At 35.5% G+C, this 13,445-nt stretch overlaps 1 protein-coding gene across 7 annotated transcripts; it reads left to right on the top strand.

The window, feature by feature from the left end:
• The first annotated feature begins 269 nt into the window (after positions 1 to 269).
• Positions 270 to 10,348, top strand: LOC136206968 (phytyl ester synthase 1, chloroplastic-like). Of its 7 annotated transcripts, none has more exons than XM_065998184.1 (15): positions 270 to 729; positions 1,343 to 1,840; positions 2,050 to 2,101; positions 2,675 to 2,730; positions 3,386 to 3,544; positions 3,641 to 3,745; positions 3,930 to 4,036; positions 4,650 to 4,771; positions 5,743 to 5,851; positions 6,040 to 6,173; positions 7,285 to 7,660; positions 8,919 to 9,032; positions 9,538 to 9,623; positions 9,722 to 9,884; positions 9,965 to 10,348. In XM_065998184.1, exons 2-15 carry the CDS (start codon positions 1,387 to 1,389, stop codon positions 10,013 to 10,015), a joined length of 2,088 nt encoding a protein of 695 aa, XP_065854256.1. In that variant the 5' UTR covers positions 270 to 729; positions 1,343 to 1,386; the 3' UTR covers positions 10,016 to 10,348. The 7 variants fall into 7 exon arrangements, with proteins under 7 accessions (XP_065854256.1, XP_065854251.1, XP_065854252.1 ...); XM_065998179.1 differs by adding an exon at positions 1,139 to 1,178 and having other exon boundaries at positions 9,722 to 10,348; XM_065998180.1 differs by adding an exon at positions 1,139 to 1,178 and having other exon boundaries at positions 1,295 to 1,840; positions 9,722 to 10,348.
• The last annotated feature ends 3,097 nt before the right edge of the window (positions 10,349 to 13,445 follow it).

Raw genomic sequence — 13,445 nt, 5'->3', positions numbered from 1 at the left:
TCTAGACCCAATTCATAAATCCTAAACCCTACAAAATATATACAACACCTAATTTGTAAATTCTAATTTTTCAAATCTGAATTTAGGTGTAAATTTCCCTTTTAAAAATGATTGTTGCATATTCACTTTTTATTATTATTATTATTAATAGTATATTCACTTAATTTAAGTTTAAATATTATTTATATATATTTAAGTGTTCTTTTTTTTTCTATAAAGGAATATATTCAGGTATTAAACAGTGATTTAAAGTGGCTAATTCTTGGGATTTGAAATGAGCAATGAGCACGATGATAATGTACATATATGAATTCGGATTCAGTGATTCACTTAGACCACCAATCCATGGCGAATTCTAGCCATGTGGCCATGAAGTGTAATCAGGAGGTGGGATTCAATTGGGTTCTAATCAGGAATCGGGGAATGTATTACAGAAATCTTAGCTTGAAAAATGCATCGTCTGGAAAGGAAATGTATCTCTGTGAAAAGAAAAATGAAGAGGAAACGTCAATTGTGTGAGGTTTTGGGTTCAATCCCTAATCTTGAAGAAAAGCAATACGAACAACTGACATGTGGCGTTTCTGCAATAAGATGACAACATCAACTTCGGAGTTCGAACTATCTATAATCGAAGGAAGATTGATGCATTTTAGCATTTGTGACCGACCGCAAATGAAAGATAGTAAAAATGGCCTGTATACAAAGGATTACAGAAGTTCTGCGGAACAGGTAATAAGCTAGCTAATACTGAAAACCAAGTTCCTTGCGCCATTTAGATTCCTTAGTATTCCTGCATTTGTTGTCTTGTTGATTCCAACGAAATTCCTGTTAGTTAATTAATAAATAAGGTATTATTTCTGGCATTTCATTGTCGCGCATTATAAAAATACGTGTTTTAATTTGCTTCAAATTTGTATGCTTTTGGTTATTATTTGTTTAATATTACAAGCAAGACAGGCATGAAAAGTGTGTTCATATCAGTTGGAGTAGTTTAAGGGTAAACTTTATGTGTTCTAGTTTCGGTAGTTTTGTCTATTTCTTGGTATTTCAAAAGGAATTCTAATCGGTTCAACTGATGAATTTAGATAAAGGGCTTGAATATAAAGAGATAATGATGTTATAATAGTTTATGTTACAGTTTTCAGGCTAGAGGGTTCTCATGCTGCTGAGTGCTTGAAGTAAGTAATAAGTGGTTCCATGATGATTCATGGAATTTGGTTATACTTTATGTGGGTTTCTGGTTCTGTAATATTCTGTCCCTATTTTCTAATTTCAATCCTTTCAATGTCTGAAGGCTGAAATTTTTTGGACTACTGAAAACAGTTTGAAGTTAATCTTTTAGGTAACTATAAAAGGGTCAGTCTTCTGCCAACGACTATATGATCCATGGCATCAGCTGTTGCTTTCATGGTATCTCCTTATACTTTCACATATTCAAAAATTAAGCTGCAGTTTCAAGTTAGAGTTCAGAGTTTTGGTGGTAGGGATGTTATGCGGTTATCCAATTCAATTAGAGAATATGGAACTTCTTTAAGTGGACTAAAAGAGAAGAACAGAATGCTTATCATCAGGGCCACTTCGGAGCAAGATGAGGACAAAGTTTTGGTTGATGGAGGAAATAGGAGAGCAAAATCAAGGTTAGAGAAGAAGTGGGTAAAAGATGCTATTTCAGAAGATTTGGAAGTGTTGTGGGATGATGGTTATGGGACCAAGTCAGTGAAGGATTATCTTGTAGGAGCCAGGGAGATAATTACGCCTGATGGCGGGCCTCCTCGGTGGTTTTGCCCAGTTGAGTGTGGGCAACCTTTGAAAAACTCTCCAGTTCTTCTTTATTTACCTGGTAATTCTTATCTGTTTGTGATAAATCACAGATTGCAACTTGACTCTTCTATAAGTATTGAGTTGTTTAGAGAAATAAAGTAATAGAACGGAGAGTTCTACATAGTGGCTTCCTGCACCAAGCTATTTGCATGTTTATTTGATAGTTATAGTGTCTTCAACTTTTAGCTTTTTTGTACTTATGAGATCAAGAAAAGTGTATTTATACAGGTCTTGATGGTGTTGGCTTGGGACTTACTTTGCACCATAAGTCTCTCGGCAAGTAAGTTCTTTTGCTTCATTTCAGTAAAAGTGAAAGTCCTTTATGTATAGTTTTGGCTTTTCAACTCCCGACTTGTATGTGGCAGCAAAAGTTGTCCAAATCATGGTGTCTGCATCCTAGAAAGTCTTGCATCTGGTCTGAGATAACTGATGCAAAAAAAAAAATCTGATTTCCTATCAGGATCTTTTTCCAGTTGAGAAATCACATTTTAATAACATTGCATGCCCATATTTTGTTCTTATGAACAAAATAAAAGAGCTCTTTGCTCTACTGATTGATTCTTTATGGAGAAGGAAGTCATGAATGTATGGCTGCATAAATAACATCATCAGGAACTGGTAGTTTGGCATTGAACATGATTTAGCCCTATGCTAATTGAATGTGAACTTCTCACTTTTTGTTATATTCTTTACTCTAAGGACGTATCATTTGGTAATGTGATTTCAAGTCATCATGGGGATTTGCACATTTGTCTTGTTAAAACAACTGCTTAAGAACGTCCATTCTTTCATTTTCATGCTTCTTCCATAGATTGAGCTAATATTCATTGTTACAAGTTATGGCAAAATGCAGGTTGTTTGAAGTTCGGTGCCTTCATGTTCCGATTCATGACCGAACACCATTTGAAGGTCTTACATTTTCAAATTCTACCTATCTCATTTTCTTGAATTACTAATTAAATACATTTACATCAAGAATTGAACAAGATTGGAGTTGAGGGCTTTTCATGAGGAAACTACATATTTTGCATGTCTAATATGTCATTGCTCATTTTCAATGGTACATTTAACATTTTTCATGATATTCATCTGCAAATTATTTTTGCCATTTTTCCTTCTAATTTGTTAATGTAAATATTCTGTTAATAAGATATAAAGCTCAACAAATTAAAACATTGAGTTGTGACTAGTTTGCAAAATTTATTGCCAAAAAAAAAAAAAAAATCATTATATAGCTGAAAGTAGAAAGTTAAAGTTTGTCTTATTAATAATTGATGGTGGAGAATGAGGTTCAACATAATTGGTTGACTAATAATTAGATATATAAATTGTGTGATTCTGAACAAGTGCTGCAGATTTCATAAAAATAAATTGAGCCTGCTGGCTTTTCCCTATAAGAAGTCCCATTATTAAGTGAAGACCACCTTGCTATACTTCTACCTTTATTCATTGCATCATAAAATATGTTCTCCCTATCTACTCCAGTGATTAAGTGTATGTATCTCCTTCTACAGAGAGAATATTTCTGTTTGCCTGTAACTTATGGGATTCTATAACTTGAAAGGTTTGGTGAAATTAGTTGAAGAAGCTGTGAGACTTCAGCATGCTTCATTTCCTGATAAGCCAATTTATCTAGTGGGAGAATCCTTCGGAGGATGTCTAGCACTCACTGTTGCTGCCCGTAATCCAAAAATTGACTTTGTAGTGATATTAGTAAATCCAGGTCTGTTCCCTGATATGCAGTATTTGTTTCGACCAATATATTTGGTGACTTCGTGATTGATACTGTTATTCTGACATTTATAGCCTTTTATTTTAGGTACATCACTTGACAGGTCGCAGCTAATGTTCTTGGTTCCTGTCTTGGAGGTTTTGCCTGAAGGATTGTGTGATGCAGTTCCCTATCTTCTTAGTAGTATTATGGGTGTGTGATCTGTTACTTTGTGGTGTTACTCTTGTTCCTATTTTTTTTCTCCTAAGATCTTATTTGATTCAATTTTACTACTCAGTTGAAAAGCCCGTCTTAACCCCTGGTTATATATGTCATTACCTCTATATTAAGAGAACAAATTGCTCCACTGTTGCTAATTTTTCTATTCATATACCAGGTAATCCATTGAAGATGGCAATGGCTGATATCGATATTAAGCTTCCTCCCAGATTGCAAATTCAACAATTATTAGCCAATCTAATTGGGTTTCCAACATATATTCCTGTAAGGACAGAAAAACCTTCACATCTGTTATTTTTATTCTGATTCTGGTCCCTTTATAAGTTTTTTACTTCCATTTGCTAACTTATGGACAGAGAAATGTTTCAGATAGGTAATTTTTTATAGGAAGAACATATGGTTATATGCATGATCCAAATAGAAACGTGAAAGTAGTAAATCCCACTCTATTACTAGTACTACTTTTGGTCTAAGTTCTGGATTTTAGTTTCACTTTGTTGTTGTTTTTTGTGGTGAATTTCGTCTAAGAATAGCTTTTGCATTTCAAGGTTAGACTGTATGCAAGCTATGTCCTTGAGAGAGTAAGTTGTTAGTCTTCCTAACCTTTATTTAACTTAGAATAGTTGATCTCACGCCATCAGTTAAGTACATAAGTTCATTTCAGTAACTTCTATCTTTACACACATTAAAACACTTGGAAATGTACACCAAAAATGTAGGACACATGTAAATCACTTCTTATTTAAGGACTAATTAAGATATTTACTTGTCTGTTAAATAAAGTTACTCTTAACAGGATTTCAGATTTTGGCGATTTTTTTTTTCTATTAAAATTTATTCTTATGGGTATCCACAAATGTTACCATGTTTTCTTAAGGATATGATCAATAGCATTCCAAGCGGAACGTTTCTTTGGAAGTTTAAACTGCTCAAGTCAGCAGCTGCTGATGCCAATTCCCATCTTCATGCTGTGAAAGCCGAAGTGCTAGTGCTTGCTAGGTCTGTAGTTTTCCCTTGGTTCTTACTGGTTTTCTCAATTCTTTCTTCATGATATTATTGAGTTAGGAATTTATTAAAAGGCATTGGACATCAGCATATCATTCCTTCTATGCCATGATTCGATTCCTGGTCATATTGCATTTCTAGTTATTATGATAGGATTGCATTGTTCTGATTTTTGTTGCAGAATGAGTTGGGTAGCAAAACTTTATTGTTTTGATAATTATGAAGTCCTAGAGGTTAGGATATATAGTTTCATAGTTTTGCTAGGCGCTTTAATTAAACAGAATCTAAGCATTCTTTTTTATCAGGTTTATCAAATATTTATGTAGAACTTACGTTCAAGCTATATTTTTCAGAATCAATGATGAACTTCAGAATATTATTCATGTAAAACAAACGTCAAAATCATCTCTCCAAAATTTTTATAGATTTTTCCACTACACTGAACTTTTAATGTCATAAGTATCTTTCATATTTATCCTTATCCAATGAGTACTATAAAGTGAACTGGTCAGAAGTATCTATGCTAAAAAGAATCCATCTTTTCCTTGACAGAATGAATTCTAAATGTTTTACCCATATATTTTTGCCCCTAAACATTTATAATCATGCCTTGGGTTACATAAAATGAAGATGAGAGCTTAGCCTGTTTCCTGTTTCCTAGTACAATTTTTTAAATTAATAGACCTGCTGCTATCTGACTTCCGAGACTTAGCAGCATGGAATGAAAATGTACCAATCTTGGTGATAGTTATTTCCATGTGTACATCAGTGTTGGTAGCATTCCAGTGAAGCACATGATCAATTGAAGTATATATTCTTTATGCCTTTCAGAAAAATAGTGCTTAAAAATTCCTCTATGAAAAATTCTTCAGATGCTTGAGATTTGCTTCATATTGTATAAAGGTCACATTAGAATTGGTAATGTTTATAGATGTGAAGGTTTGATGGTAGTGTATTCATTGTAGTGGCAATGATAATATTCTTCCAAGTAGATGTGAAGGTGAGCGTCTCCAAAGTTCACTGCAAAATTGCTCAGTTCGTCACTTCAAAGACAATGGGCACTTACTTCTATTGGTAGGTGAGGAGCATGTTATACCTGTATGTGTATGCATGTGCTTGTTTTTCATGTTGCAGTGCAGTTTCCTAGACCCGTTTAAGAATTTCCAATCACTTCAGTTTCTGGTCATGTTAAATTTTGCATGAATTTGTATTGTGCAAAATTGGCATCTTTGTTTAAAACAATATTATGTTTCATGGCACAGGAAGAAGGTGTCAATTTGCTCACAATTATTAAAGTTTCTGGAAAATACCGTCGTTCAAGGAGGCATGATTTTGTCTCAGACTTTGTGCCCCCTAGCACATCGGAGCTCAGAGATTTCTTTGAACGACTAGATAGGTAACTCAGCAGATTTGTCATATGTATTCTCTTAATGGATGGTTCAGGGATGCACCTGTATTTAGCTTGTTGTTGATCTAAGGTGTCTAGAATCTCATCTTATTCCCCAATAAAGCACTTCACTCTTCACTCCCTATTCCTTCTTCTTCCTGCTTTGATAGTTTTGAATTTTGGTTTTTTAGAGTATTGCAGAAATTTTTTGCTTTCAGAAAAATAAATAAATCAATTAGAATTCTAAATGAGTAAATGGGAATTAATTGATCTTTTTTTCTTTTTTCTCTTCCTCGATCTTTTCTACTGATCCTTAAGTTTTCATTTACTGATCCTTAATGTTATCTAGCGCAAACCTGCTAACTTTGGAATTTAGATATTTAAAGAAGAAAAAAATCCCTAAATGTTCTTACACACTAAGAATGAAATTTCCTTAATGTTCTTTTATTTTCTGCATGCTGATGTTCTGTTTCTAGCTTGCATAATCATGAGTAGATATTCTCATTGATAATTGCTGTTGACTCCATCATACCTTTGTTTGAACTAGCTTATTTCTTCCATTTGGGCTTTGTCTCCAAGATATGGAGACCAGCTTGTTTACCCTCAGACTATATATTTTGGAGTTAAAAGTACTTATTTTCCCGGAACTTTTTCATCAGCACCATAAAACTTCAATTGAAAAAAAAAATCATCCCTGAACTTCAATAAGTTCCACAAAAGCCAAATTTGACTAATTTCTCACAGAATTGTTGATAATTTCAACATTTGACTTGTAAGACTTACTGGATGAAAATGTTGAAGTTTAAACTGACTTGACAACCTAATAAATATTGATGTGTGACAGGTAAGAACGACCAAATAAGAATGTATTTAAATTTGAGTCATGTGATTCTTACTTATCAGTTATCCATGCTTATAAGGATGCCAGGTCATAAATTCGAAGGAAATAAACTAAACTTAGCCGAATTTGGCTTTTGTGAAATTACATTAAAGGAGTTTTCTGGCACGATTGAAAGTTTTCTGACGGGTAAAACTATCCTTGAAGTTTGGGAATGACCAGTGCTTTTAACCCCATATTTTTTGTCTATCCTAGGCCCAACCTAACAATGAAATCACATAGATGTAGGTCTTTCAGGATTGCTTCCAGTTCTGCTATGTTCTCAACTATGGCTGATGGAAGGATAGTGAGAGGTCTTGCTGGGGTTCCAGATGAAGGTCCTCTAATATTAGTTGGTAACCACATGTTGATGGGAATGGAAGTTTTTTCCCTTGTTGAAGAATTTGTGAGAAAGAAGAATTTTCTAATTCATGGGATAGCACATCCAGCAATGTTTAGTGGGAGATCTGAAGATTCAGCAGATGCAATGTCCCTCGGTGATTGGTTTCAAGTACTAGGTGCAATACCTGTCTCACCAGTCAATCTTTTCAAATTACTGTCGGCAAAAAAACATGTTCTTCTTTATCCTGGGGGCGCAAGGGAGTCTTTGCATTACAAGGTATGCCAAAATTCTTTTGTTCATTTTGAGCATGTTTGCTACAGAGGATATGAGATGTTATTTTCCCAAAATTACATCAAATGAGATGTTAAAAGACAGATGGAAGAAAAACAGATTTCAGACCACTTTATTTATACACAGTCATTATTTAGCATGGTGTTATAACAGCCATGAATAGCACCTCAGAAGTCACCACAACAGCTATCATCACCATCGGCAACACAGGCTTAAGGCACGGCCAACACCACCTTTACGGCCAGTCTGCCACTAATGACTTTACCACTTCCATAGCTGTAAATCTTATTATGGTGTTATGTCCAACACCGCCACTACATTCTTGATGATCATAGGATTTTTCAAATTTGATTGAAATGTTTGTGCAAAGGAGAAAAGTAGTTATTATGTTACTCCTTTTCTTGGTTGTTTCTGGGTAAAGGAGTAAGACAACTAACTCAAGTTTGCATGCAAAATGATACTTCATCTGTCAGGGGAAGAGCTTCTTCTGTCTTTTGTGTTCAACACACTGTATTTTCTTATGAATATTTTGGCTGGAAGGCTAGGGAAAACTGCTTTGTCACCTGCTTGGAGGGACAAGTATTAAATTGATTATTTTTTTAACAATTTTTTTATGGCTGACTTGTGAGAGCACAGCCTTTTCTTCTTGTGTGATTAATTTTATCTCTTAAAAAGCAACATGTGTAAGGAGATTGTGCTTAATTCAATTACTGACAATATTTAATCAATATTGTTTTCCTTGGGCGTCTTTTTTCGGGGAAATTCTTCATGAAGGTTAACATGAATAGTTTGTGATATTCTGTGTTTATATATACACTTTTGGATGCCACAAGGGCACACAATCTTTTAAACCATGCAAAATTCCTAGAAATTTTCTGTTTAGGGAAATGGGATTCCAAATATGAAATATGAATCTCTTGCTAGTCTGGAATCTGCTTTCAAGCTCAAAGATGTGCTTTGCTATTGATATGTATTGTTTACAGGAGATATGAGAATAATGTTATTTATGATTTTCAAGCATTACCTTGCATATGTAGATCTCAAATTAACTGAAGTGTTTTGCCTTGCCAAAAAATAAATAACTAAATAAAAGAATGAAATTACAGTGCCTCTGGAGTTTATTTGAGTAGTATACTCATTTTGCATTAACCTTCCCCCATCCTCGCCTCGAAATTATTATTTTTTGCTTCATTTTATTTGTAGACCTTGATTCTCCTAGTCTAAACAAATCCGTAATTTCCAGGGTGAAGAGTATAAATTAATATGGCCTGATGAACCAGAATTTGTGAGAATGGCTGCAAGGTTTGGGGCCACCATTGTTCCGTTTAGCTCTGTTGGTGAAGATGATATACTGCATGTGAGTCTTTTGTCTCATTAATTTTTGCGAGAAAGATCATTACTTCAATACTATGCTATCCCTGATGGTTCTCTTATTTTTATTAATATGAAGTAAATTACTATCATCCAAAGCATGCATAAATTTAGGATCATTTTTGTTGTTTGTCCTATATCACCTTATCTGTTACCTAATACTTCTTAATGGCTGGTGCCGCTGTAGTCTAGTATCAGTTACTTGTTCTCAGAGCAGAATAATAAATATTCCAATCCTGAGATCGTAAAGTTTCTCAACTCTGGTTATATTTTCTGGTTTCATTCAATTTACATTATGTAATATCTAGGACCCAGAACCTGGATGATTGAGATTTTTCTGCTGGTTTATCTCTTTGTTCTCTTCATATACTATTTTCCTTTCTATCCTACAATGAGTTCTACAGAATTTTCATCTTGCTTTTTCTGAACTTGAGTTTGAAATATTCTTATACTTGATGTAATAATGTTGCTTTGTCCTCTGGTTGTGGCAGATGGGTCTTGATTATCATGACCTAATGAAAATCCCTATGGTTAATGACTACATTAGGGATGCCAGTTACAAAGCTATTAGAGTCAGGTATTATTATGTGCTTTCTTGGAAAGAATAACCATATCTGCTTAAGATTGTATTATTTTGATAAAATTTGACTCGACAAGTTGTCGTCTTGATTATAGGGATGATAGTCAAGGAACGGTTGCCACTAAAGAATTATGTGTCCCATGGTTTTTGCCTAAGATTCCTGGCCGCTTTTATGTTCTTTTTGGGAAGCCCATAGAAACAAAAGGGAAAGAAGCTCTACTGAAAGACAAAGATTGTGCAAATGAGATGTACTTGCAGGTAAAATCCGAAATTAGAAGCAATCTAGATTACTTATTGAATGAGCGAAATCGCGATCCTTACAGGAGTATTGTTGATAGGACACTATATTGTGCATTATCTTCTCCTTTGAGTGGTATTCCAGCATTTGATCCTTGAATAGTTATTAGACATCAAAGTTGTTGGGAGAAAAAGAACAATTTTTGGTCCTATACTTGGAACACTATGCTTATGCTTTGTCATATATAGTCCTTGTACTTGTACTCGAGAACGTTTAACCCTAATTGAGCAGGCTCATTAGATGTGCTTTACACGTGCCACAAGTTCACGCTTGTCAAAGTTGCTTTGTTATGTATTGGAAATGGTGCATGTAAGCATGAAGTTGTTGATCATAGAAGTTCTAGAATCATTGGTTGGAGTTATGTACAAATTGTAAGTATATCAATAAAAACAATGGTGCTTTGTTAGCTCCTTAATTTTTATCATTATTTTGCAATTCTGTCTTTTGGGGAAAAAAAATACTGTACATTTTCTTAAAACTTGCAACTATGAGGATAACAAAATTGTATCGGACCTCCTTTCCTGCTTAATTTTCGCTTCCAGAAAATAATCTATGATACTGGTTCATACTTTTGCTTCTGGAACCAGTGAATTGGGCAACTTGGTTCTTCTCTGAAATGGGGCGAATCGAAGTCAAAGAGGCATAAAACGATGGGAAATTGGAATGGTGGATTCACAACCTGCTTGAAATGATGATTCTCTGGGAGATGCAGTAATTAGCATTTCGGATTTAGGGAAAGAATCTGGATCTGTTATAGTGTGTCAACTCTAGGAAATTGTGCTTTAAATTGGTACGGAAACCCCTATTTTTTTGTAGGTTTAAAGAACAAGGAAAAAGCTTAAAGTTTTTAACCAGGTATAGTTGATGTTACCGTGCTGAGATCATGATCACGAAATCACTACCAGTGATTTATGTTGAAATCACTACTTGGAATAGATGACTTTCTGTTGAATGGAGAGATTAGAAAAGAGCAAGGGAGCTCAATGGTCTAGCAAGTAATGGAGGTCATAATCTAGAATAAGCAGAATATGATTCTAAAAACTTTACTTGAGTGGTGGAGGTTAAAAGGTTGCAATATTTAGCTCTTAGAAGAACTGACTTAACCCATGATCAAAATATTATGCTACTAAAAGATTTTCAACGCGTGAGTGCATAGTGCAAGCTAGACTCATCTAGTTTTTGTTTGGAGTTCAGTTTAAACTACCTAATATTCAATTATGGGGTGAATTACACTCATAGCCCCTCAACTTAGGCCTTACTTTTTTTTTTTATCGCCCCTTACCTTCAAAATCAAACACAAAATCCCGTGAACTTTGCCTTTTACTAACATACAAATCTCTTAACCTTTTGACCACTCTAATAGTAGGTAAGCCTCCATTGTAGAGCTTATGAAAAGGATACTCTAAACAACTTTAATTCTTGAACTGTTTGGTTTTTAGGTTGTTTAGGTGTTGTCCGGTTAGGAGAGAGAAAATGGCTGTTTAGAGAGAGAAAGCTTCGAAAATGATGATTTGGAAAATCGAAAAATAACGGTTCGATGGAAAATATGGTTCTAAACAACTTTAATTGTTGGATTTTTCCATTTTGAGGTTATCATCGGTTATTTTGAGGTTGTTTACTTTTATAAGGAACTTGTATGTTAGTAAGGGCAAAGTTCAGTGGCATTTACCTTCAATTTGAACGTAAGAGGTCATAAAGAAAGTAAGGCGCGTAAGTTGAGAGGCCATAGGTGTAATTTACCCTTCAACTGAGCAAGGCCTTGCCTCATTGAAACATATATATCTCAGATTATTGCATAGTTGATCTTTCAGATGCTAAAGTTTATTCTCTTGCCCTTTCCTATTCTCCTTTATAAATATGCAGTGGGCACCATATATTCTGCGAATTGAGTCTGTGTTTGCCAACTCAGAGTAATCAATGACATAATCCCTGACCACACCATCTAGAATCATATTTTGTATGGAAATTCAATCAACGTGCAGAAAAAAGAGAAGCACTTGATTCTATTATTCGCCATCGAAACCAATCTTGCATCTCTTGATTTGATGGTAGGAACCTCTGTTTTTGCTATATATAACTAGGCATTAGCATTTAGCATCATTCATAAGCAAGAGAAAGAAGTTCTAGAGTTCATTTAGAGAGAAAAAGAACACTTTACCTCCAAGCAAAGTGATGGCTGGCTATGGTTATAGAAGCTCTACTGGCTACAGTTCGCCACAAACTGACGACTGGGGCAAAACAAGCCATGCCTCTGATCATGTATGTCGGCCAGTCATCGTCGATGCTGAGGGGAGGAAAAGGCCAATTGTTTCCTTTACTCCGAACCAGAACTCGGAATACTATGTTACGAGAACAACCGAAACAGTTGTTCAAGAACAAATTCTTTCACCTTATGCCTCAGAAATGAACTGGTCGCCTGAAAGCCATGTAGTTGTTGAAGAGAAGTGGCAAAAGCATCCGAGTCCAGTTCATGATTGCCCGCCAAAGGTCGATGAATTCGTAACCAAAGTGCAAACTGAGGCTAGCCGACCCAAGTTTGGCCCTATGAGTGCATCAACTTGGCGCCAAACAGCTAAACCCTCAGGCTACGGTAGCGAGTTCAACGACTACAGCCACAACAACAACAACGACTGGAAAAAGCCTACCAGTAACGGGTATGGAAACGATGTTTATGATGATAACAACTACAACAAGTATGGCAACAACAACAACAACAACAGCAGCGGGTGGAATAAGCCGAGTACTACCAACATCAACACAACCTCAACTTTCTACAAGGAACCTTCGAGCCCTGTGGCCGCTCATGCTCCACGCTACAGGCATGCTGATCCCGTCTTAGTAGACACTTACGACAACAGGGAAACTATCCCGACGGGGGCAAGCATGATCACGCACGGCGGGTGGGCCAGGCCAAGTTCTACAACATGGTCCTCACAACCACACTCCAACATTTCCAAACCAACAAGCGATATTCCTACCGCTATTGGGATTCTGAAAGAAGTTGCCAAGCCTTTCATCTCTCCTGCTCAGAACTCCTGGTATGCTGAACCAGGGTATATCGAAACCGTTGACAGCAAGGAAGCTGCGGCGAGATATGGAAACTTCGGAAAGTTCAAATCATCCCCGAAACCGTACACTACAGAAAATAATTATGTAACTATTGACAGTAGGGAGGCTGCAAGGAAGTATCATGGAGCAGCAGTGTGAAATGGGAATATAGAAAATGGTTTTGCCTATTTGCTTGGGCAGATAAAAAAGGTTCCTTATAGATGATGTTTTTCTCTTGTGCAAGTGAATTTAATACACCACAGGGAGTCCACACTGTTTAAATAAGCTTTGTTTGAAAGCAATTGGAATAAATTAATAGAAAATTACTTCATGATTCTGTGTTTAATTCATCTCCTCTTTATTTTCTCAATTGAACTTGTTTGGAAGAAAAATTGGCATCAGTTTTGGGTTGAGTCAGACTTAACGTACGTAGTTAATTTGCTTAAACATCGTTCCATGGATGTTCTTTAGAG

Source organism: Euphorbia lathyris, chromosome 9, assembly GCF_963576675.1.
Source record: "Euphorbia lathyris chromosome 9, ddEupLath1.1, whole genome shotgun sequence".
In the NCBI taxonomy this organism is placed as follows: domain Eukaryota; kingdom Viridiplantae; phylum Streptophyta; class Magnoliopsida; order Malpighiales; family Euphorbiaceae; genus Euphorbia; species Euphorbia lathyris.
This window is presented reverse-complemented; position numbering and strand designations above follow the sequence as displayed.